Here is a 26,791-nt window from a genome sequence, read left to right as displayed (position 1 = left end):
CTTTTTAGTGCTGCCTCACTGGAATATCACGCCGAAGACACGTGACATGATACCCCACCCAGTTACATTATACTGACACCGTGCTGACCAGTCCTAGCACTATCCCCTTAATGCTGAGCGCCAAGCGCGGAAGCTAATAGTACCATCATTTTTTACGTCTTTGGTATGACGTGGCCGGGGATCGAACCCATGACGTCCCGCACTTGAAGCGGGCGCTCTACCTCTAGGCTACCGAGGTGGTCATAAAATAATTTAATTGTAACAAATGTTTTAAAATTACCTTTTGAGTTTTACTGTGTATTACAATATTGCCTAGGGGTAAACAATATCCGGTCAGTGTTGTTTCAAGCTGGGTCATAAAAAATATGTTACCCCACTAACTACAAGTTATAGGTATTTTTATGGTTTTATGGTTTTTGCGTATATATATTTCACTTCCTTCTGTCTTTATATAGTATTTTCCCTTTCTTTCCAGAATTTTGTTTTTACGATTTTTACCCTTATTTCATGAATCGTATGACAGTAGGAAGAATCAGTACAAATTTAGAATTCACAATAATAAATTACCGCAATGAACTTGTCCATCTATGAATTTAAATCATACCATAAATCGTTAATAGAGTTGTTACGTAAATATTGTCAGAGTAAAGATCCTGGCCCAAATTTCACGAAAAAACTTAAGTTATTACTTAGTTAAGTCTGCTATTCTAAAATAGAGCTATTGCTGAATTTTTTGTTTTTTAATGTTGATATTATTAAAGCGTATCGTTTAGCAAACCGCCCACTTGTAAATGCATCAGATAATGACCAAAACTGTTAATTATCGCTCCCCTCCCCCCCCACCCCATTTGGTGTAACTACAACAACAATAATTTGTCAGAAATTGACTAATGCATCCGGTAGTGCTGATATTGGATAGTTATTGGTTTTATTGATTTTTATGATAGGTAGAGTCGTCCCGCTTTATCGGTTAAGAAATGTTACTAAAAGTTGGTAATGACTGCACTGTTTAAAATAGACAAAAATGTCTAATAACTTCTGCCAAGTCAAGGTTGATCAAAATAAATTATTATAAACAAATTCAGAGATTCACACATTTATCCTGTGAGCCTTACCTCATGTTTTAATGCAGGTTTCTTGTAAACTTCAGTTTTGTCTTTTTTTGACAACAATCCTTTCATTTTCTGAAAATGAAAATAACTGTTTAATATATTATCTTTTTTCAGTTGTATACTGATTCAGAATTATACTGCAAAATACCTTTCCTGGAAGCTCACAGTTTATATAGAAGTTTATTAACAATACTCTGTTAAGGCCTAAAAAAAATTCTTTGTTTCCGGTAACATGCTCCAAAAAATTAAGGTAGGTAGGTCGGAAATATTTTTTTTTTTTTTCCGATTTTTTTTATTAAGGGAGACTTTTTCGGAAATTATTTTTTTGTCAAAAAAAAATACAAATAAGGGGGTTATGCCTTTAGAGCATCAGTAAGTTGATTTCTAACATCACTGGCCATGTTTAAAGCATAAAAGGTGCAGTTTTGCATCTTTTTGTTAAAATATTCTCCAAGGCCATAAAAACATTTAGGGTCGGGCCAAAAATTTAGGGTAGGTCGGGATACCGGAAACAAACAATTTTTTTTAAGCCTAAATCAAAATTGAAACTGAAATTACTCCGAACTATTTTGCTTTTACAGTATACTGACTGCACAGTTATGATTTCATAACAACTGGGCTATGAAGGCCCTGAACACTCACTTCACCTAAATCTTACATTTTTAAAAGATTTTATGAAAATAAGGTAGAAAATGTGACCTCTGAAGTGTAAATTAGGTTAATTAGCATAAACACGTGACCTAGATTTAGACGACGGTGACCCAAGTTACAAAGTTGACCTATATCTTATACAGGCAAATACATATATATCTTCCATGTAAATCATCTAGAAAATCTAACATCTACAGTAACAATGTTTTGGCCAACTTGATCAAGATTATATTTTAATTAAGAAATATTTTTTTCAGACAATATTGCTAGCCATTAAATTTACTGATCCTATTTTGTCATTCATTTCACAAGAACTTCTTACATTTACATTACATTTCCTTTCCATTTGTAAACAAGGTTATTTCATAAAATGCACACATTTTGTTGCAAAAATCAGAATCCCAGTAATTCTGTTCACCAGACGGAACAACTGAGACATCATCTAACGAACGTTCTCCCCGAGTATATACGCTGACGTCATCAAAACAGTGGCAGCGTGTGTTCTACATGTCAACTCCTGAACTTTGAACTTACTTACACTTTTATCTTTGTTTTTACGAATTGTCTCCAGCTCATACTGTCTTCTCACTAAGGACATAAGGTATGTTGGTACCTAGAACAGAAATATTAAATGCCATTTAGGTACATGGATACCTGAAACAAAATATAAAATAATGTGAAAACTCAAGGTAAGAGGTCACCGTAAACAGAAATATCAAATGTTATTATGGGCACCTTAATGACATTAAAACTTAAGGTCCTAGAGCAAATAAGACAGAAATGTGACTTGGTTTTTTTTTTACAGATGAAAAAATGTTAATTTATTTATTTATTTGGGTTTTACGGCGCACCAACACAGTATAGGTTATATGGCACCAAACAGGACTACAAGTTTTGGTTCCACGTCTCATTTACATCGAAATAAAAACATGAGGTATGGAATAAAAATTTGCATAGCTGCTGGAATCACAGAGTTGCTGCAAAACCAAGTGTCAAGACCCTATTAGTCGCCTCTTATGATCATACAAGGGTAAGGCAGCGGTTCCAATTCTTTTCATACACAGATCGTCCCACATGGGGTTAAAACTAAACGTTACTGGGCATCTACGGGTCCATCTCATTTAAGTATCATTTTATGACATTTTCATTTTTTGTATACTCTGAAAAGATTTACCTTTGAAAAAAAAAAAAAAATAATTAGAGTTTTGAACAGTGTACAACTTTGGAATTCATTTATTTACCGTCTGTCTTTAGTACATAACTAAGATAGGAAAAGGAAAGGTAATAAAAACTTTACAACTTGCTAAAGAATTTCATCTAAATGTAAATCATCAATGCAAATATTGGGCAAATGTAATACAACTTTTCTTATCTTCATATTATTCCATAGACAAAGTATGTAATAACTATTATCAAATTTATTACTAAACTAAAACAAGAAGTACTAGAATACTGTGTTTTGCCCACCAGAATTTCTCAGCTTAGAAACAATTTTTCAAAATCAATTTGCAAACTGGCCTTCAGAATTAGAGGTTTAGATTTTCTTAGGGAAAATTGAAAATCTGTTTTTGGACTAATGTATTTGCAGTAACTTTCACTCAGCATAATCTCTGTGTACAATAGGTACACTGAAAGATATACCGGTAAACAGAAATTTAAATCTGTAAAAATCTCCTCCTAAACTGTTTGTCAGATTCTGATATAATCTTTCAGCAATGTTTAAATGACTCACCAATCCTCTACTAAAATTGTTAAAAGTAACCTTGATTTATAGACTGATCTCTGACACCCTCAATAGATTTTATATTTCCCACTATAATTAAGTCTATTATAGGAAAAAATTACCATGCCCACGAGTGATCATGTTTTTTGACAAATCAAAATAGATATAATCTTGATACCGAGTCACCCATTTATAGGAGCATTTCTTGGAAATTATTTTAAATTTGGTTCAGCAGTTTCTGACAAAAAGATTTTTTTTAAGTTTCCAATATACAGATACAAAGAGAAGTGACCACACCCTCCGGCAGCTATGTCTTTCAATGAGTCAAAAATATTTGAACTCTCTTCAATTGCAGAACCTCAACCAAGAATTGTTTGTGTGGAATTATTCTAAAATCAGACCTGCAGTCTCAGACAAGAAGATTTTTATGTTTCCACTATATCCAGATAAACGATCAGAATAATCCAAGCACTCTTGATAGTTTTTCAATACAGTAATTTAGTTTAGATAAAACTAGCTCAACATTATTTTGCTGGGTGCCTTTTTGACCTTTCAATGTATCATCTTATAAATTTAACTTATAGACAAAATAATTTATGAAGATATTGGCAAGTACAATATCCAAAATTTTCACCATCGTCTCAGTCAGCATTGTGTAAATCTAATTTTATAACTTTCAGTCTAAAATGTGACCTAATGAGTTAAAAGCCATTTACCTCACCTATACCACAATGTGTTACCTTGCATAATATTCAAGGCAATTTGTCATTGTCTTAAAGTATATGTAACTAGAGCTATCACTAAAGGTGATGAATGTACCCCCCACATGCACTGACACAGTACATTGCAATTTGACGCACACAAGATTGCATAATTATGTGGACTGTATGTATATAGACTGTATGTATACAGTATAGTAACAAAAAACAAAGTCCCATAACTATGCAGAATATTTATCTGAAAGAATGTAACATGCACCATGCACAACTAGGGTTGGTACTGATCACTTGTGTGAAGTTTCATTAAATTGTTTGTAAGGGTTTGGTAGATTAGGCACGCACAAGATTGCATATGCAGACTGTATGTACATAGTATGTTAACAAGAAACAAAGTCCCATAACTCTGCAATTTTTGTCGCTGAAAGAACCTAACATGCCCCATGCATAACTACTGTTGTTACTGATCACTTGTGTGAAGTTTCATTAAATTGTGTCAAGGGGATGAGGAGAGATGGTGCGCACAAGATTGTGTCTATGTATATAGTATAGTAACAAAAAAACAAAGTCCCATAACTCTGCAAATTTTTTTTCTGAAAGAACCTAACATGCCCAGTGCACAACTACTGTTGTTACTGATCTCTTGTGTGAAGTTTCATTAAATTGTGTCAAGGGGATGAGGAGAGATGGTGCGCACAAGATTGTGTCTATGTATATAGTATAGTAACAAAAAAACAGTCCCATAACTCTGCAAATTTTTTTTCTAAAAGAACCTAACATGCCCCATGCACAACTACTGTTGGTACTGATCACTTGTGTGAAGTTTCATTAAATTGTGTCAAGGGGATGAGGAGAGATGGTGCGCACAAGATTGTGTCTATGTATATAGTATAGTAACAAAAAAACAAAGTCCCATAACTCTGCAAATTTTTTTTCTAAAAGAACCTAACATGACCCATGCACAACTGCTGTTGGTACTGATCACTTGTGTGAAGTTTCATTAAATTCTGTCAAGGGAATAAGGAGAGATGGTGCATACAAGATTGCGTCTACGGAGAGACGGACAGACAGACAACCTAAAACCAGTATACCCCCCACTTACAACTTTGTTGTCGGGGGGTACAAAAATGTCTGTCAATTGTTGACAATTTTAACATAATTACAGAAATCCATCTTAAAGACCCTCTTATATAGAAAGGTATATACAGTATTTACTTACTGTCCACAATATATTCCTGTAGCGTATCAACATTTTCATGATATTAGAGGTATTTGCTGCCATTTTGATTTCAACATCCCATACCACCTTATTCTTGGCCGCATTAGAGCCACGTACTTTAGGGGCCATGAATAAATTAGGGGCCATTATCATAGCGACATTGTTAAGGCTCATCTTATTGATATCTTTCAGTTCTATCACCTTCTCCAACAATTCTAGTAAAACCTGAAACAAATATTATATATCATTGATAATTTTCAAATATTTAAGGTGGCATAAAAACTATTATAATAATGCTTAATGAAATATTATGTGCAGTTTGTATCTTTCTTATTATATAAACCTATACACTTTAGGAAAGGTATGTTAACTCTCTAACAAAAAAAGCAAAACCATTCTCAGTCTCTATGACTACAATTAGACAAAGTCCACTAAAAGGGAATAAAATGTTTACATTATCAGTTTTTAACAGGGTTTACATTGTGTGTATGTGTATGTGAGCTTATCTATAGTCACCATTGGCAACCAATATACTATAACTCCTCCTGAAGACTGTAAGTAATTTTAGTGGGAGATACAGAAAATGCTCAAATCTTGAAGTTTCCCTGGTTCTTTAACATGCTAGGTGTTACACATAGATGGGATCAAACATACGACCCATGGTTTCAAAGTCAGACAGTCTAACCACAGAACCACTGTATCTGCTCCAGACAGACTTTTGCAGCTATGTGTAATTAACTATACCCGAAAGTTTTACTGAATAAAAACAATACAATCTGGGTCTCTGTGCATCAAATCCTCATCTTACATAGCTCATTTTTCAATACATAAAAAAGAAATGAAGACCGACTTTGGCCTTCAACTTCTGGTCAGTATTTGTGGATTTATTGATGCAAGACACAGTTATAGACTGACTGCAAACCTAACACTATTACATTATCTAAAGTAGCAAAAATCAGATATGAACTTACACTAAGTGTATCTCTATGTACAGTGGGTAGATCAGTACTTACGCTAAGTGCATCTCTGTGTACAGTGGGTAGATCAGTACTTAAGCTAAGTGCACCTCTATGTACAGTGGGTAGATCAGTAGTTACGCTAAGTGCATCTCTATGTACAGTGGGTAGATCAGTACTTACGCTAAGTGCATCTCTATGTACAGTGGGTAGATCAGTACTTACGCTAAGTGCATCTCTGTGTACAGTGGGTAGATCAGTACTTACGCTAAGTGCATCTCTGTGTACAGTGGGTAGATCAGTACTTAAGCTAAGTGCATCTCTGTGTACAGTGGGTAGATCAGTACTTAAGCTAAGTGCATCTCTGTGTACAGTGGGTAGATCAGTACTTACGCTAAGTGCATCTCTATGTACAGTGGGTAGATCAGTACTTACGCTAAGTGCATCTCTATGTACAGTGGGTAGATCAGTACTTACGCTAAGTGCATCTCTATGTACAGTGGGTAGATCAGTACTTACGCTAAGTGCATCTCTATGTACAGTGGGTAGATCAGTACTTACGCTAAGTGCATCTCTGTGTACAGTGGGTAGATCAGTACTTACGCTAAGTGCATCTCTATGTACAGTGGGTAGATCAGTACTTACGCTAAGTGCATCTCTATGTACAGTGGGTAGATCAGTACTTACGCTAAGTGCATCTCTATGTACAGTGGGTAGATCAGTACTTACGCTAAGTGCATCTCTATGTACAGTGGGTAGATCAGTACTTATGCTAAGTGCATCTCTATGTACAGTGGGTAGATCAGTACTTACGCTCAGTGCATCTCTATGTACAGTGGGTAGATCAGTACTTATACGCTCAGTGCATCTCTATGTACAGTGGGTAGATCAGTACTTATACGCTCAGTGCATCTCTATGTACAGTGGGTAGATCAGTACTTATGCTAAGTGTATCTACAGTAGGTAGATCAGTACTTACACTAAGTGTATCTACAGTAGGTAGATCAGTACTTACACTTCTTACACTGAGTGTATCTACAGTAGGTAGATCAGTACTTACACTTCTTACACTGAGTGTATCTGCAGTAGGTAGATCAGTACTTACACTAAGTGTATCTACAGTAGGTAGATCAGTACTTACACTGAGTGCATCTACAGTAGGTAGATCAGTACTTACACTTCTTAAACTGAGTGTATCTACAGTAGGTAGATCAGTACTTACACTAAGTGTATCTACAGTAGGTAGATCAGTACTTACACTGAGTGCATCTACAGTAGGTAGATCAGTACTTATACTAAGTAGGTAGATCAGTACTTACACTAAGTGCATCTACAGTAGGTAGATCAGTACTTACACTAAGTGCATCGACAGTAGGTAGATCAGTACTTACACTAAGATCTACAGTAGGAAGATCAGTACTTACACTAAGTGCATCTAAAGTAGGAAGATCAGTACTTACACTAAGTGCATCACAAGTAGGTAGATCAGTACTTACACTAAGTGCATCTACGGTAGGTAGATCAGTACTTACACTAAGTGCATCTACAGTAGGTAGATCAGTACTTATACTAAGTGTATCTACAGTAGGTAGATCAGTACTTACACTAAGTGTATCTCTATGTACAGTGGGTAAATCAGTACTTACACTAAGTGCATCTACAGTAGGAAGATCAGTACTTACACTAAGTGCATCTACAGTAGGTAGATCAGTACTTACACTAAGTGCATCTACGGTAGGTAGATCAGTACTTACACTAAGTGCATCTACAGAAGGTAGATCAGTACTTATACTAAGTGTATCTACAGTAGGTAGATCAGTACTTACACTAAGTGTATCTCTATGTACAGTGGGTAGATCAGTACTTACACTAAGTGTATCTCTATGTACAGTAGGTAGAAGAAGTATAAGGAGATTCAAAGCATGTAGTTGTTGTTTCTTGTCCGGCAAGTCTGGAAAACAACAAAAACAACTGTAAGAATGTATAGAAATAATGATATGAAATAGCTCGAGTACAGGTTGATCGGTATCTCAATAAGTACTTTACATATCATAAAGCTCTGTTAATCTAAATCTAAATCTCTTAAATCCTTTAATCTTCTGGCATAAAAGATTGTTATTTAAACAAGCAAAACTGAAAATCTTCAGGGAAACGAGTTACTGAATACCGTATAGTGGGTTATTGCTACGGTTGAGATATTTCTGCGGTTCTGCGGTCTTTCAGTATAATCGCAAAAATATTTCCAGCAGAATATTTACAGAGCAAACATTTAAACCGCAAAACAATCTGCATTTTTCTCACCATTTGTTCATGCTTTGTTACCAGATATAATCCGAAGTTCACAATACCTAATTATTGAAAAATCTATCAATTACAGATAATGGTATAATTGAGTGTTATGGTCAATCAATGTGCTAACTGTTAATTAACAGAAAACGTGAATAAAATAAACTGAGTGAATTTCACATAAATTGTTCTTAATAGTGCCATGTGAAGATATTACCTTATATACTTTAGTAATCTTTATATGACCTTTATATCGGATATACCGTAGTTTGCAGTTGTATTTTGTAAGGTTTTATTCAGGCCTTAAAACCGGTAGAATGAGTATCTAACGATGAATACTGAAAATGATAGTTTGGTAAAAGGATTTGATTGGCAATAGTGTGCTTCAGGAAGTAAATGATAAATTACAGAATGTAATCACTTCTCTGTCCACCCCAGGAACTTCTGGAACTGCAAGGACCCTTAAATCTTGGGACAAATATGCATCATACACACCATCTGACCGCGCTAGCATTGGAATATACTCTGCTGAACTAATTTAGTTTATTGTTTTTCATGCGCTAGTCATTCTCACGACGATGCATTATGCGTGGAATTACCTCCTTCTTAGCATCGGAAACGCAGAATTTTCTCTTCCTTTTATGTGAAAACGCAGAAATAAAACAAGCAAAAATTTATTCAGCAAGTTTTGAGGCCAAAACGCAGAATAATTTGACCGCAGAAATAACCCGCTATACGGTACATATTATCTTTGACCTTGAAGTCTGGAAATTTTAAAATCCATTCATGAATGGTAGTCATGAACAGGATAAGAAACAGACCATGTTTACCAGCTAGGAGCCAGGGTGTTGCACATGACATGTCATCTTACCATGGGGAACAATTGTGCAAAGTTCTTTTTTTTTTTGGATTTAACGTCGCACCGACACATGATAGGTCATATGGCGACTTTCCAGCTTTAATGGTGGAGGAAGACCCCATGTGCCCCTCCGAGCATTATTTCATCACGGGCAGGCACCTGGGTAGAACCACCAACCTTCCGTAAGCCAGTTGGATGGCTTCCTCACATGAAGAATTCAACGCCCTGAGTGAGGCTCCAACACACATCGATGAGGGGCAAGTGATTTGAAGTCAACGACCTTAACCACTCGGCCACGGAGGCCCCTTGTGCCAAGTTCTTTCAAAATCCCTTCATGGATGGCAGAGTTAATGACAAGACATGAAGCATAATGGATGTATGGACAGACAAAAGAAAAACAATTTTCATTGAAAAAGGCCAGGAAAAAAACCCACCTTATCCTGTCAGCAGCACTGATAGGGAAGTGAAACAAAGTCAGCTGGCATTTAACTCTGCGACTCGGAAAAATCTAACCGAGTGACTTACTTTCAACTTGCGCAACAGAGTGACTTACTTTCAACTTGAGCAACGGAGTGACTTACTTTCAACTTGAGCAACAGAGTGACTTACTTTCAACTTGAGCAAATGCTTCAATATAATCGTCAGTAAGAAGTGGAACAGGAAGATCCCTCAGAAACTGTTTTAACAACGCTGCCACATCATTAGGTGTGAGATCATCTGCCCAGATAAATGTGCCCTGATAAAATCGCTCTTCAAACTCCTGCCTCAGTTGCTGTAACAGAAATCCATTTCTCATATAAATCCTAGAGTTGATAAAGAATTGATAACTTTAATTACATAGTACATTTTTGACAGTAACAAAATGTGACATTCACGAGGTGATATAATACATCACAGGCTGGATTAGCAAAGGTATACTGATCTGCCGTACCTATCTGTACATTTATACACAAATACCTTACATTTATACACAAATACCTTGCTTTTAACCACAAATACCTTGCTTTTAACAACAAATACCTTGCTTTTAACCACAAATACCTTGCTTTTAACAACAAATACCTTACATTTATACACAAATACCTTGCTTTTAACCAAATGTACCTTACCTATATGCACAAATACCTTACCTTTATACGACTAGTAGAGCCAGGAACTCTCAGTATACCCTCTGTATCCAAACAAAACTTGACTAAATATGACACTATCTGAAATACAGAAATCTGACATTATCTGAAACACAGAAATATGACACTATCTGAAATACAGAAATATGACACTATCTATGAAACACAGAAATATGACACTATCTATGAAATACAGAACATGGCACTTTCTTAAATACAGAAATATGACATATCTGAAATATGACACTATCTATGAAATACAGAAAAATGGCATTTTCTTAAATACAGAAATATGACACTATCTGAAATACAGAAATATGCATTTTTGGATATACAAGACTGTATGGATGAACTCACACATTGAGTCTATTTTAACAAATACTGATGAAAGTTGTGTCAGGTCAATTTGAATACTTGAGAATTCAGTTACTCAGATTTTGCTGTAAATCTTGTTTTTTGAGTGTATAGTTGTCACGGTTACTGACAGTTCATTCAGTAGCATGATTGTCAGTTTAGATATTTGGAGCACAGAGTAAGAAAGAAGACATAATGTAATCCCAGATCTTTGTAGTCCACTGTTTATGTAACAAGAAAAGGCTCCACTTAATTATTAGGGTGTAAGACTTTCCAAAGGCTTTCAAATTAGCCAACACCTTTTTCTTATGCAGTAAAATTATGATATCAAGACTATACTGTCATGACTTGTATTGTATACTTACTTCTTGAAACACAAGTGGTATTCTGGCATTTGGTTTTAATTTTTGGTCTTGTTCTAACAAGGTTACTAATGGGACACCAAATATACCATGTTCTGCAACAGAAAATAAATAACACTTACAAACAATATCTGACAGTTTAATTAAAGTATGCTGTACTTCCAGCCAAGGTGAGGAAAAATATTTAAAGACAATTTTCAGTTCAGTATTTATTTCTTGATTTTGACAACTAAATGGCGAAAAAATACTTTTATTACTTTATAAACAAGAGGGCCATGATGGCCCTATATCGCTCACCTGAGTACCATTGCTCTCAATGATAAGATCAAGTTTTGACATAGATCACATAGGCATACACTTTAAATATCTGATGGCATAAATGACATTTCAAATCAGTATCTTCATTAGTTACCGAGATACAACCATTTTAATTTGAAACAAAGGGAGGTAATCTGACATAAAATTAGTCCACAGTTACGTTTTTCGTTTCGTTTGTTTTGGGTTTAACGCCGTTTTTCAACAGTATTCAGTCAAGTAACGGCGGGCAGTTAACCTTACCAGTGTTCCTGGATTCTGTACCAGTACAAACCTGTTCTCCGCAACTAACTGCCAACTTCCCCACATGAATCATCGGAGGTGGACTAATGATTTCAGACACAATGTCGTTTATCAAATAGTCACGAAGAACATACGCCCCACCCGAGGATCGAACTCACGACCCCACGATCCGTAGACCAATGCTCTACCTACTGAGCTAAGTGGGCAGGTCCCATAGTTACATGTATCTACCATGATTATCTCAGTCCAACTTTTGAGAATAACAAAATATAAAATGAGTCCTATAAGGAAGCAGGGTACACTTCGAATTTTGACCCCTGTCAATATTTGTTATAAACAGAATGATTTTGGAGGTATGTAAATTAAGGTGAGAGATAATGATTATTAATTCTTTAGAAAATTTATACAGCTGATACAAGTAAAATTCTGATGTCAGTTGGAAAACTAACTGCTGGTAGCTTTGTATGATCAATGAGACACCTTTTCGTGGAAAAATTCAAATCACAGAAGGGTTCTGTGCTTGTTGATTCTCAGGAACATTTTCGCTATTTTGTGAAAAAACAAGGTGGATGGGCCCCCATTCCATTTATATCCTGACGTTCAGTAAGGACTATTAAATTGAGAAATGCAATAAAATTGGGCATTGTGATTGCAGCGGGATCATTGCAGGCTGTTCAAAAAGGGCAAAATTGATGATTTTGGCATGCTATTTTTCATGGATGGTGTAAAGCTTTCGTTTTAATAACTTTCTTTATTTTTGTATGAGAATCCTGATCTTGCCATTAATTAAAAGCAGAAAATATGCACGCAATTTATAAAATGGCCACCTTGATTCTGCTCATAAGGGAAGTGCAATATTGCAAGTCGCTACATGTAAGATCGTTCGTGCCCAAAATTTTCGCATCTAAGTGTACCGTGCTACCTAAACAATTACTGAGATAAATCTAATTTTATTAAAATCAGGGGAGGTAATCATGCACTGGTATAATATGCATGTAGAAGATACAGAGAACAAGTTTTTACAACAATATATTAGACAAGAGGACCATGATGGTCCTGAATCGCTCACCTGTCCCCACCTGACCCAGTTTTGAACTGAGTATGACATCATTTTTTCTACTATTTGACATAGTGACCTAATTTTTGAGCTCACGTGAGCCAGTTTTGAACTTGACCTAGATATCATCAAGATAAAAGTCTGAACAATTTTCATGAAAATCCATTGAAAAATATGGCCTCTAAAGAGGTCACAAGGTTTTTCTATTATTTGACCTAATGACCTAGTTTTTGAAGGCATTTGACCAAGTTTTGAATTTGATCTAGATATCATCAAGGTGAACATTCTCACCAATTTTCATGAAGATCTTATGAAAAATATGGCCTCTAAAGATGTCACAAGGTTTTTCTAGCTTTAGACCTACTGGCCTAGTTTTTGACCACACATGACCCAGTTTCAAACTTAACCTAGATATCATCAAGATGAACATTCAGACTAAATTTTATACAGATCCAATGAAAAATATGGCCTCTAAAGAGGTCACAAGGTTTCTCTTTTTTTAGACCTACTGACCTAGTTTTTAAGGGCACGTGACCCAGTTTTGAAGTTGACCTAGATATCATCAAGGTGAACATTCTCACCAATTTTCATGAAGATCCATTGAAAAATATGGCCTCTAGATAGGTCAAAAGGTTATTCTATTTTTAGACCAACAGACCTAGTTTTTTACCACAGTTGACCCAGTTTCGATCTTGACCTAGATATCATCAAGATGAACATTCTGACCAACTTTCATACAGATCTCATGAAATATATGGCCTATAGAGAGATCACAATGTTTTTCTATTATTTGACCTAATGGCCTGTGTTTAATGGCATGTGACCCAGTTTTGAACTTTTTATCATCAATGTGAACATTCTGACCAATATGACCTCTAGAGTGGTCACAAGCAAAATTTTATGCACGCAAGCATGCACGGACGACGGATGCCGCGCGATTACAAAAGCTCACCTTGTCACTTTGTGACAGGTGAACTAAAAAGTAAGTAGAAGCAGAAATTTCTTACCATGAAAGACATAAAAAACATTTCAAACCAATCTCATTAGAAGCTGCTGGGTATATTCATTTGCATAAAAAAAACAAAGGGAGGTAATTTGTCATAAATTCAGTCAATTTGTATCTTCAATGATTGTCTAAGTTCATCTGATGGCATAAATGAAATTTCAGATCAATATCATAATTAGTTACCACATTTTAATTTGAAATAAAGGGAGGTAGTTTGAGGTAGTTTGATATAAATCAGTCCATAGTTTTCTACCCTGATTGCCTGGGTTGAACTAATGACAATAATGAAATTTCAAATGAGTCCTGTAAGTACTTACTGATCTATTCTGATTAAAATCAGAGGAGGTAATCATATATAAAATAACTCCAGAACCCAGATTGGATCTGACAGATTCTTCATGGAATCCAAGAGTTATTGTTGTTGAAGATATTTTTCAAGTTTGTATCAAATCAAACCATGAAGTCTCTATATGGCTGCAAAAGCCAAAATAGCAGATGTTGGACCTTTAAGGGGCCATATCTCTGGGACCCATGATGAGATCTGGCCAGACTTCAAAAGGAACCGAGATATTATGCCAGTACAAGTTGTGTGCAAGTTTGACTGAAGTTGATTGAAAAATCTTGTCTCTATCGTGTAAATAGCAAATTTTAGTCCTTAAAGGGGTCAAAACTCTGAAATTGGTGATGGGATCTGGCCTGTTTTCAACAGGAACTGAGATATTGTCAATACAAGTTGTGTGCAAGTTTTATTAAAGTTGATTGCAAAATGTGGTCTCTATCATGGTCACAAGCAAAAAATGGCAAATTTTGGCCCTTTAATGGGCCATAACTGGAACCCATGATGGGATCTGGCCAGTGTTTGAAAGGAACTGAGATATTAAGCCCATACAAGTTCTGTGCATGTTTGATTAAAATCATATACAAAATGTGGTCTCTATCATGTTCACAAAGAAATTGTGAACAGACAGGCGAAGGGTGATCACAAAAGCTCACCCTGTCACTACCTGACAGGTGAGCTCAAACATGCATCTTTCACTTAGCTAAGTTATTTTAAGATACTAACTTCAAGAAGACCGATAAATTAATTCCACTAAACTCAATATAAACTAACTGTGGTATTACTGCTACTTTCATAATTAAATGTAATTAGTTGTTAAAGGGAAAAAACCTGATTATCCACACAAACAGATTAACATGCTTTTATAGATAGTATAAAATAATTGTTCCTATTTCATGTATGAATTTATGTTTGATATATCTTTAATACCAATATACAAGATGTACCTTTATGCCTTTTCTTTGTGCGTCTACGACTGTAGTTTATATTGTGTGTATCAAACATGGACGTTAATTCCAGTAGAGCTAAATTTTTTACGTATGCAGCATCAGTCTCATTGATGTCATCTACACACGTCAAACCTAACTTGTCTGGTACTAGAGAAAAATTCTGAAAAGAAAAGTAGCATGAAATTCATATATGCTTCTAGTACGTGACAGTTGAGCTGCATATAAAACTTAGTATTCTGTAAAGCCATTGTCAAAGACTGCAAAAAGGAGGGATAATTTTCAACAGTTCAACATCTTCAAAAACTCGCCATTTTCAAGAATTTATTTATATCTTAGTTTTGATGTACTTGCATTACGGTCCAAGAGGTTAAATTTCATTTCTCATCTACTGATGCAGTTATAAGGTTGAGTTGATTTTCCAATAAATATTGACCCTTATTTACTGGAACCAATTAGTGTTAAAGTTATCAGACTCTCAACTTTGCTAATGGAGAATGAAATCCTTTGTCCCACTATCAAAATCTAGGCCTTTATAAAAAATTTCTATTTTCATGGTACTGAATTTACTCAACTGTAAGCCCATATATGCTGCCTTCTCTGATAAATGAACCGAAGCACAGAGCCTGGAAAACCTGTGGATTCTGAAGTAACTGAAGATACTCGTCTTATGGGAGGTATAATCTTATAGTTGAGTGACAATTTATGGAAACATGGACACTGTTACACCTGTTAAATGCAACCTTGAGAGAACTGGAACAGTAATACAATTGACTCTACAACTGTTTTGTCTTTAAAAAACTCATTCAACAAGGGCAGCAATCTAAGTGATTTAACTGCTGTCAACTCAACCTTGAGGTCAAGGCTGAATATGTCAACTACTTACTGGCAGGTCAAACGCATTCACCTGCCCCATCACCGTCTTGCTACTGTGCATTGACTCGCCCCCATTCTCCTCTATATTGAAGTCAAAAACAATATCAGCATCAGAGATAGGCGATAACTGGCTCCATCTTTTTTGTACAGTACCTTTCTGTTGTACACTAAGCATTTCTACACCTGAAAAAGCAAGGGAGATAATAAGACATGAAAGATAACTGGCTCCATATTTTTTGTACAGTACCTTTCTGTTTTACACTAAGCATTTCTACATCTGGAAAAAACAAGGGAGATAATAAGACATGGAAGATAACTGGCTCCATATTTTTTGTACAGTACCTTTCTGTTGTACACTAAGCATTTCTACGCCTGAAAAAGCAAGGGAGATAATAAGACATGGAAGATAAGTGGCTCCATCTTTTTTGTACAGTACCCTTCTGTTGTACACTAAGCATTTCTACGCCTGAAAAAGCAAGGGAGATAATAAGACATGGAAGATAACTGGCTCCATCTTTTTTGTACAGTACCTTTCAGTTGTACAATAAGCATTTCTACGCCTGAAAAAGCAAGGGAGATAATAAGACATGGAAGATAAGTGGCTCCATCTTTTTTGTACAGTACCTTTCAGTTGTACAATAAGCATTTCTACACCTGAAAAAGCAAGGGAGATAATAAGACATGGAAGATAAGTGGCTCCATCTTTTTTGTACAGTACCTTTCTGTTGTACACTAAGCATTTCTACACCTGGAAAAGCAAGGGAGATAATAAGACATGGAAGATAACTGACTCCATCTTTTCTGTACAGTACCTTTCTGTTGTATACTAAGGTAGCAGTTGGTAGTTTCCAGCCACAGATTCGAATTGGCCAGGGTCAAAATCTGTCATTAGAGATAAAACCTTGAAGTGAAGGCAGTTTTGATGTTTGAAATATTTGTTGATGTGAGTTTGTGATTAACAAGTTTAAGAATGGTATGTTGCAGAAATTCTGGCAGATGCGAATGTAAGCTTGATGGCATCATTTTCATATAACTGCTTGAAATGCATATATGCCACTATCAGCATTGAGCGTCTCGTGAACTGTCAAATGTCATATAGGCCTCACACAGTTGAAAATAGTGAAAAAAGTAATCGGTTGACAGGTATTTTCGTCCAGCTCTGCAAGTAATACTTGAAACTGAGTACAGAATGCAAGTGGCCATTTGTCTCTATCCATTCCCCTAACATTTTAAGGCCAGTTGGAGATATGGCTAATTTGGGCTGAAATGTCATGTATTTTCGCGGGCTGAAATTATCTTTCAGGTGGCTTGTGGATTTAAAAATCTATGCTTTGTATGAAGTTTACTATGTATTTTATTTCTTCTTCAAGTAAGATGTAAACCGGTATCTTTTTATTTTCAGGTCTGCATCTCGTAAGATATCGGAAGCCGTCTGACTTGGCCACATCGCTCGGAAGTCTGAAGTACTAGAAAAAACCGCCATCTGCTACCTTAATTAAGACATTTGTCAATTTTTGTAAGTACTATTTCATGCTTTCTTTTGTGTTGTTCAAGCTCTCCAGTATGTGTTATTTAAAAATCCGAGCTGAATGGATTCATAACATAGACAGATGTTGTTTGATATGGTAGAAGTTAAGGGGAGGTAACTCTGATTTTACCGGGTAAGTAAATCTTATTTTTGTTTGTAGTGTAGGGTTTTCTTAAAATTTCTAGCGGGAAACACATTTCTTTTGTAGTTTATATCAAATTTAAAGGAAGAAGGACTATTTAAAGGAAATATAGGTGCAACTTTTTGGCATTTTGTAAATACATGGCTGTTTCACAAGGCTCGGAACTGGATTCTGTGGTGATATTTCTTTCGAAGATATTTCTCGAGTGGCAGGTATGATTTTAGTTCTTACAAATTTCTATTGTGGCTTTATCGGTGTCAGGACATGACGACAGAAGAAAAGTGTAGAGAGTGGATACATCTTGGGTGCATTTAAGGTCCTGGAGTGAGGGAACATTTGCAGATACTTGTTTTTAATTAAGAGAAGATACGGTTTCTCGGAGATGTACTGGGAGATTGCTCGAATTCGTTAAAATAGGTAAGTTTGGCAACAACAACAACAACAACAACAACAACAAGAGGACCATGATGGTCCTGAATCGCTCACCTATCCCCACATGACCCAGTGTTGAACTGAGTATGACGTCATTATTTCTATTATTTGACATAGTGACCTAGTTTTTGAGCACATGTGACCTAGATATCATCAAGATAAAAAATTCTGACCAATTTTCATGAAGATCCATTGAAAAATATGGCCTCTAGAGAGGTCACAAGGTTTTTCTATTATTTGACCTAATGGCCTAGTTTTTGAAGGCACGTGACCCACTTTTAAACTTGATCTAGATATCATCAAGGTGAACATTCTCACCAATTTTCATGAAGATCTCGTGAAAAATATGGCCTCTAGAGAGGTCACAAGGTTTTTCTATTTTTCGACCTACTGACCTAGTTTTTGACCGCACATGACCCAGTTACAAACCTGACCTAGATATCATCAAGCTGAACATTCTCACCAATTTTCATGAAGATCCGTTGAGAAATATGGCCTCTAGAGAGGTCACAAGGTTTTTTCTATTTTTAGACCTACTGACCTAGTTTTTAACCCCACGTGACCCAGTTTCGAACTTGACCTAGATATCTTCAAGGTAAACACTCTGACCAATTTTCATGAAGATCCATTGAAAAATATCGCCTCTAGAGAGGTCACAAGGTTTTCCTATTTTTAGATCTACTGACCTAGTTTTTGACCGCACGTGACCCAGTTTCGAACTTGACCTAGATATCATCAAGATGAACATTCTGACCAATTTTCATGAAGATCCATTGATAAATATGGCCTCTAGAGAGGTCACAAGGTTTTTCTATTTTTAGAACTACTGACCTAGTTTTTAACCCCACATGACCCAGTTTCGAACTTGATCTAGATATCATCAAGGTGAACATTCTGACCAATATTCATGAAGATCTCTTGAAAAATATGGCCTCTAGAGAGGTCACAAGGTTTTTCTATTTTTAGATCTACTGACCTAGTTTTTAACCCCACGTGACCCAGTTTCGAACTTGACCTAGATATCATCAAGGTGAACATTCTGACCAATTTTCATGAAGATCCATTGAGAAATATGGCCTCTAGAGAGGTCACAAGGTTTTTCTATTTTTAGACCTAATGACCTAGTTTTTGACCCTACGTGACCCAGTTTCGAACTTGACCTAGATATCATCAAGGTAAACATTCTGACCAATATTCATGAAGATCTCATGAAAAATATGGCCTCTAGAGAGGTCACAAGGTTTTTCTATTTTTAGACCTACTGACCTAGTTTTTGAACCCACGTGACCAGTTTCGAACTTGACCTAGATATCATCAAGGTGAACATTCTGACCAATTTTCATGAAGATCTTATGAAATATATGGCCTCTAGAGAGGTCACAAGGTTTTTCTATTTTTAGATCTACTGACCTAGTTTTAACCCACGTGACCCAGTTTCGAACTTGACCTAGATATCTTCAAGGTAAACACTCTGACCAATTTTCATGAAGATCCATTGAAAAATATCGCCTCTAGAGAGGTCACAAGGTTTTCCTATTTTTAGATCTACTGACCTAGTTTTTGACCGCACGTGACCCAGTTTCAAACTTGACCTAGATATCATCAAGGTGAACATTCTCACCAATTTTCATGAAGATCCATTGATAAATATGGCCTCTAGAGAGGTCACAAGGTTTTTCTATTTTTAGACCTACTGACCTAGTTTTTGACCCCACATGACCCAGTTTCGAACTTGACCTAGATATCATCAAGGTGAACATTCTGACCAATATTCATGAAGATCTCATGAAAAATATGGCCTCTAGAGAGGTCACAAGGTTTTTCTATTTTTAGATCTACTGACCTAGTTTTTAACCCCATGTGACCCAGTTTCGAACTTGACCTAGATATCATCAAGGTGAACATTCTGACCAATTTTCATGAAGATCCATTGAGAAATATGGCCTCTAGAGAGGTCACAAGGTTTTTCTATTTTTAGACCTAATGACCTAGTTTTTGACCCTACGTGACCCAGTTTCGAACTTGACCTAGATATCATCAAGGTAAACATTCTGACCAATATTCATGAAGATCTCATGAAAAATATGGCCTCTAGAGAGGTCACAAGGTTTTTCTATTTTTAGACCTACTGACCTAGTTTTTGAACCCACGTGACCCAGTTTCGAACTTGACCTAGATATCATCAAGTTGAACATTCTGACCAATTTTCATGAAGATCTTATGAAATATATGGCCTCTAGAGAGGTCACAAGGTTTTTCTATTTTTAGACCTACTGACCTAGTTTTTGATGGCACGTGACCCAGTTTCGAACTTGACCTAGATATCATCAAGATGAACATTCTGACCAACTTTCATAAAGATCCCATGAAAAATGTGACCTCTAGAGTGGTCACAAGCAAAAGTTTACGGACGCACGGACGCACGGACGCACGGACGGACGACGGACGACGGACACCGCGCGATCACAAAAGCTCACCTTGTCACTTTGTGACAGGTGAGCTAAAAACAACAACAACAACAAAAGTGCATTGTAAAATATTTATTTAAAGCTATTTTATACTTACTGTATGTAAGGTAATATGAAAAAGTACTTGTAAACAGGGGCGGCTTTTCCTGAGCTTGCGGATTTGAAGTACAGTTAGTCTTGGGTAAGTAAGCTGTGCTGCTTTTAATTCTGTTCCTCAAGTATGCAGGGCTGTGCACAATGCTAATACAGTACATTTATGGCCATCATGTAATAGTAGGTAAGTCTTTTTTTAATGTCAGAAAGATAGATGCAGTAAGAAATATGTGTGTAAAATGGGGCCAAATCCACAATATTGTAGACATTGTTTGGACATGTGCAATTTGCAAGAAGAACAAAGCATTGTTTAAATATTGGTAAGATTTTATTTGTCATAGATCATTTTCTTAGAATCAGGTGCCAGACAGTCCATGGAGATGCATGTCTTGGTCCTTAAGGTAGCAGTTGGTAGTTTCCAGCCACAGATTCGAATTGGCCAGGGTCAAAATCTGTCATTAGAGATAAAACCTTGAAGTGAAGGCAGTTTTGATGTTTGAAATATTTGTTGATGTGAGTTTGTGATTAACAAGTTTAAGAATGGTATGTTGCAGAAATTCTGGCAGATGCGAATGTAAGCTTGATGGCATCATTTTCATATAACTGCTTGAAATGCATATATGCCACTATCAGCATTGAGCGTCTCGTGAACTGTCAAATGTCATATAGGCCTCACACAGTTGAAAATAGTGAAAAAAGTAATCGGTTGACAGGTATTTTTGTCCAGCTCTGCAAGTAATACTTGAAACTGAGTACAGAATGCAAGTGGCCATTTGTCTCTATCCATTCCCCTAACATTTTAAGGCCAGTTGGAGATATGGCTAATTTGGGCTGAAATGTCATGTATTTTCGCGGGCTGAAATTATCTTTCGGGTGGCTTGTGGATTTAAAAATCTATGCTTTGTATGAAGTTTACTATGTATTTTATTTCTTCTTCAAGTAAGATGTAAACCGGTATCTTTTTATTTTCAGGTCTGCATCTCGTAAGATATCGGAAGCCGTCTGACTTGGCCACATCACTCGGAAGTCCGAAGTACTAGAAAAAACCGCCATCTGCTACCTAAGCATTTCTACACCTGGAAAAGCAAGGGAGATAATAAGACATGGAAGATAACTGACTCCATCTTTTTCACACTGTACCTTTCTTCACTGAGCATTTTTACATTCTAGGCTACAAAAACAATGTGTATACAGAAAATGATGTGAATAGCAAATTTGTGTCTTCTACCTAAATCTGATAACATGCTATGTTCAATTTTGAAAAAAAAAGCAACAACAACAACAAAACATGATCAATGTCTTGGTTCCTTACTGAAAAATCTGGTATTGTTTTGTTGGGTATAACATCACGACACAATTTCATGATTAGTGACAGTCAAAGCTCACACTGTTACTTTAAGCAATTAAGACAAACTTTTCTTTCCGTATAGACACAGCATTGACAGCCTTTTGTGACCTCAACGCGAAACTAGTCTATGTATATATAGAAATAGAAGCAGATAGACTAGTTTCACGCTGAGGCCACGCTTTGTGTTTGAAGGATACCATTTAAATATTGCAGCAAACCTACATTTTGAACTGAAAGATCTCTACGGGATCTGTGAGCAATATGGGATCTGTGAGCAATACATAAATTAAGCCTCGGAATCTCAAACTCATTAATCTCTAAGATCACTAACAGTGAAAATTATTTTCAGGTCAGATCACAATTATAACCTTCTAAATGTACGTTATTTTTCAGGTTTAAGTCAAATTCCTCACACTGCCACTTTGTTTGTATAACAGATTAATTCTATGTAAAACCAAACAATTTGTATGTCATGTTAACATAAACATTAAAATGACTATGGCAATACATTTAGCGAAATATACTAAAAATAAGTTATATGTTGAAATTGGTTTATTTCAAAATTACCGGGTATTTAAAAAAGCACAGTGCACGAATTTTGCGTTTCAACAGATTTTCAGCTGTACCATCACCATAGCGTCACAGAATCACCGTGGCACAGTAGAATAATCTTTACGAAGTGTATCAAACAGCTAGCAGTCCACGATCTATATAAGAAGTTTTACCTTGCTGTACATTATCTTGAACCTCCTCTGACATTCCTGACATAGAGTAACCTCCCTTGTTTTTCATAAATGGCCCCTTGCTTGCCCTATTTCTGTTCCATTCTGGGTGCACCACCTCACCCCTAGGAGATAATGGACTCTTTGGTGCCTGAAATATATTTTTAGAATTACATTTTTGTACTTCAGGAGATTATCTAAAAGTGGTTTACAAACAATGATTTATTATAATTAATGTTACTCTACTTTTACCTTGCTGAGGAAAAACACTTGATACCTGGACAGAGCCATGACCAATTAAAAGACATAAATTAGAAGCTAAAAGAACTATTTTTGTCTCTGCAATTCTGTAAAATCAACCAACATGACTTTGATATACTGAAAGTAAGACATGCTAATTAGAGTGATGTCACATGTCTCGAAAAATGTGGATATGAAAATGTATGGATTTAAACACCGTAATCCTGTGAAATCCCAGAAAGTAACTACCGGTACCCCTTGCAAATATTTATGATTTTACAGCTCTCCAATATATAACACTACATGTGACTGCTAGATGTTACTGTAAAATCATTCCATTTTGCTTGCAGTAAAATTAACAGTTTTGTCAAAGATCTTGAGGACAAAAATTCAATGATTTCTGTTTTTACAATATCACTAACAGATAAACTGAAAATCTGTCAAGTCATCTGGAATTTATTTTGTTATGAATTCCATGAATAAAAGTCCCCTGCAAATATGAATGATTTGATAGTATAAAATATATAAAATAATGTGACAAGAAGATATTTAATAATAATGAGAAAACTGCTGAAAACTGACTGTTATCATTAGTTTAAGATGGTATGTGACAGTCATGTATAAATATAATTTATCTCAGTATTTAAACCACAATGTCAACAATTTTAAGTGCAAGATTACATTTCAAGTGAAGCTGATCCGCTTTAAGAGAGCTGTCTCTAGATTAACTTTCAAATTTGGTATATTTAATATTCAGCTTTCAAGCATGGTTTACAAAAAAAAGATTGTATTCTCTATAGAATATGCAGTATAAAAAAGTCACAAAATAAATAAGACTTTAGTTAATACTTTTGATGTAAGCCACAAGTATTGATGAAATCTTATTATCTAATTCATTTTCTATTGTTTACTTTAATAATCCAAGTGCTTAAATTAATAAGCCTGCTTTCAGCAAATGATTCTATCTTTGTGATTCAGTGCCAAAATACTGCAAATTTTTTTTTGCAATTAAAGCCCTGCTCCCTCCTTAGTAACCTTTTAACCTTGAATTGTCACTGAAAAAGCATGAAAACCCTGACTATGAACAGTGACACTTGTTAAAGTAGAGTCTATTTTATATATGGTTCTATATGAAATACCTGTGGTTTTGCGTGCTAAAGTGTGGCACTTGGCCGTTAATGCCCTGCTCCCCGGCTATTCAAATTCTTTTGTGTGTATGCAACCCATGATTACAATAGGTAACAGTTAAAAGCTATGTGCCACACTTTAGCATTAAAACCACAGGTATTTCATAAAGAATTTCATATAAAATAGACACTATTTGACAGGTGTCACTGTTTATAGTCAAGATTTTCATGCTTTTTCAGTGACAATTCAAGGTTAAGCAGGGCTTAAAGGAACCTATCTGCTAGAATGATCGATTAGTAGATGGGTAAATACGGTACATCTGTAATCATGCCACCTTGCTGTGACAATTGATAAATATTTAAGTAGATTACATTTTTAACTTGTTAAGCACTTGAGAAATAAGTGTAAGAGTTAGCCATTAAAATTGTATTTACACCAAGAAACGAATAAATTGTTATAAAATCCAGCTGTTAATCTCTAGCATACTGTACATACTGTATGCATGTGTTTGTAATTACTCATTCTGCTGATAATCCAATATGTACAACTCCTTTGCATTTACTTGTTCTGAATTATTGTGTTTAATATTACATTCTGAATCAAAGTCTGAACATTTCTTTGAAGTTTGACCATGTCTGATTATACTTGTAGCTGAATTTTTGTCAAACATTTCTGAGAAATTCTTCTGACCAAAAATTGGCCAACTTAAGCATGAAAATAGTATTGAACAAACACAGGATAATGACTCGAACAACATTCAGTCCCTATTCAGACATTGCAAGGAAACAGGCCTTTAAGAAATGATATTTTCCAATGGTTAAGCAAAAGCTTTGGATTATGAGAAGAAATTTTTCAAGAAAATTTAGAAACTAGAAATGTGTGAAATAGTTATGGACAGGACTTCAATAAGCCTACTGGCCTCCAGTCCAATCCAGAATTTATGTATGTAAATAATAATTTGATATGTACATATTGGGAAATAAAATATATTTAAACCAAACTAGAAATGTGTCACAGACATGGATGTCCTTGCAACAAGAGAATGGTCACAGGCATATATTAAGTTATTTATATAGTAACTACTAATTAGGGAAATTTAAATCTTTAAAATTAATCTAAGTCCACAGGAAAATCCTTACCAGGTAGAGATAGTTCAAAATACTTCTCAAAATTGTATGTAACATGTAAAACTATATAATGTACTACAGAAAAGTGCTTTTGATTTTTCCCTATGACCAGTAATAAAAATGTTCCAATTATAAGCTATTTATAGTAACAACAAAGGGAAGTAATTCTAAACTAGGGACCTAGTTCTTGTGCATGACATTCTATCTCATGATGGTGTACAATTCTGCCAACTTACATCAAAATCCCTCTATGCATGAAGAAAAAATGCTCAGGACAAAGTCATTCATGTTTTTGACCTTTGGCCTCTAAGTGTGACTTTGACCTTAGACCTTAGGGACCTGGTTGTTGTGCCTGGCAGATCGTGTATGTAATGGACCGGACACAAAGACCACATTATCAGTATATATGTAGTGAAAATTGGCTAAGTTCAACCAAGGACTGTGACCTTGACTTTTGAGCTAGTGAAATGGCTTTTGCGCAATAACTGACATATCGTCTATCCATGCTTATAAATTGTATGAAATTATATTGAAATCAGACCATGCATGTTAAAGTTATGGCCCGGACACAAACAGGATCCACCCTTTCCCCGAACACACACACACACACACGAACAGGGGTAACACTATATGCCCCCTCCCCTCATTTTATGGCAGGGGCATAAAAAGAGCTTTAAATTCGATAACTGAATAAGCAGTTGAAAGTTTAACTGACACTGAAAGTTGTGTTAGAATGTTCAGTATAGCCTGTTAGTCTCCACTAACATGTAACTACAGTTAATCACTGATGAAAGAAACCGTTAAGGTTCAGCAACAGCTGCCTGTAAGACAGCCAATGCTCAAATATTCGAAGTATTGTCCCAGAAGTAAGAAAATATTACCAAAAATGTTAAAATATCGAAAGAGTTTTAAGTCCAAAAAAGGGGCATAATTTGGCCAAAATGCAGGTCAGAATTATTTGCCCTGTTGATGCTATCAACTAGTTTTACATCACCCCGAAGACACAATGTGAAGTTTTAATTCAATGTATGCCTTAGTTTTTGAGATAGTAACTACTAAGTCCAAAAGGGGGCATAATTTGCTCAAAATGCATGTCAGAGTTATGGAATTTGACCCAGTGAGGCTGGTAATTGACTTAGAACAAGAGCACCGCCTTGCGGGTGCTGACGCTCATCTGATTTTTTTGTATAATAGAAATATTGTGTTACAAGTTTCAAAGCAATAGCTTTGATAGTTTAAGAGAAAAAGTTGACCTAAACATAAAACTTAACCAAGAAATCTGATATTTTCTAAGTCCGTCAAAGGCGCCATAAATCTTGCAAAATGCAGGATGGAGTTATGTTTCTTGCTGTACAGGGTCAGCTTATGATGGTGAACAAGTGTTGCAAGTTTCAAAGCAATAGCTTTGATAGTTTAG

At 35.7% G+C, this 26,791-nt stretch overlaps 1 protein-coding gene and 1 long non-coding RNA gene across 10 annotated transcripts in view; one reads left to right on the top strand and one right to left on the bottom strand.

Annotated features, from left to right (window-relative positions):
* The window catches only part of LOC123540438 (rho GTPase-activating protein 18-like), a 104,685-nt gene that overhangs the window by 14,897 nt on the left and 62,997 nt on the right, over positions 1–26,791 (bottom strand). For all 7 annotated transcript variants that reach the window (XM_053526127.1, XM_053526126.1, XM_053526125.1 and 4 more), the window contains 10 exons: positions 22,883–23,030; positions 16,157–16,329; positions 15,271–15,433; positions 11,369–11,460; positions 10,653–10,730; positions 10,132–10,294; positions 8,246–8,328; positions 5,422–5,646; positions 2,302–2,376; positions 1,116–1,184 (listed from right to left, as the gene is read on the bottom strand). In XM_053526127.1, coding sequence (XP_053382102.1) covers positions 1,116–1,184; positions 2,302–2,376; positions 5,422–5,646; positions 8,246–8,328; positions 10,132–10,294; positions 10,653–10,730; positions 11,369–11,460; positions 15,271–15,433; positions 16,157–16,329; positions 22,883–23,030 — 1,269 coding nt within the window. The remainder of the gene's footprint in view (positions 1–1,115; positions 1,185–2,301; positions 2,377–5,421; positions 5,647–8,245; positions 8,329–10,131; positions 10,295–10,652; positions 10,731–11,368; positions 11,461–15,270; positions 15,434–16,156; positions 16,330–22,882; positions 23,031–26,791) is intronic.
* Positions 16,958–21,859, top strand: LOC128549481 (uncharacterized). Of its 3 annotated transcripts, none has more exons than XR_008367754.1 (3): positions 16,958–17,089; positions 17,549–17,662; positions 21,782–21,859. It is a non-coding gene; the product is annotated as an uncharacterized LOC128549481 (long non-coding RNA). The 3 variants fall into 3 exon arrangements; XR_008367755.1 differs by having other exon boundaries at positions 16,970–17,274; XR_008367753.1 differs by having other exon boundaries at positions 16,971–17,289.

This window comes from Mercenaria mercenaria, chromosome 16 (assembly GCF_021730395.1).
Source record: "Mercenaria mercenaria strain notata chromosome 16, MADL_Memer_1, whole genome shotgun sequence".
Classification (NCBI taxonomy): Eukaryota; Metazoa; Mollusca; class Bivalvia; order Venerida; family Veneridae; genus Mercenaria; species Mercenaria mercenaria.
The sequence above is the reverse complement of the archived record's forward strand: the minus strand, read 5'-3'. Positions and strand labels throughout refer to the sequence as shown.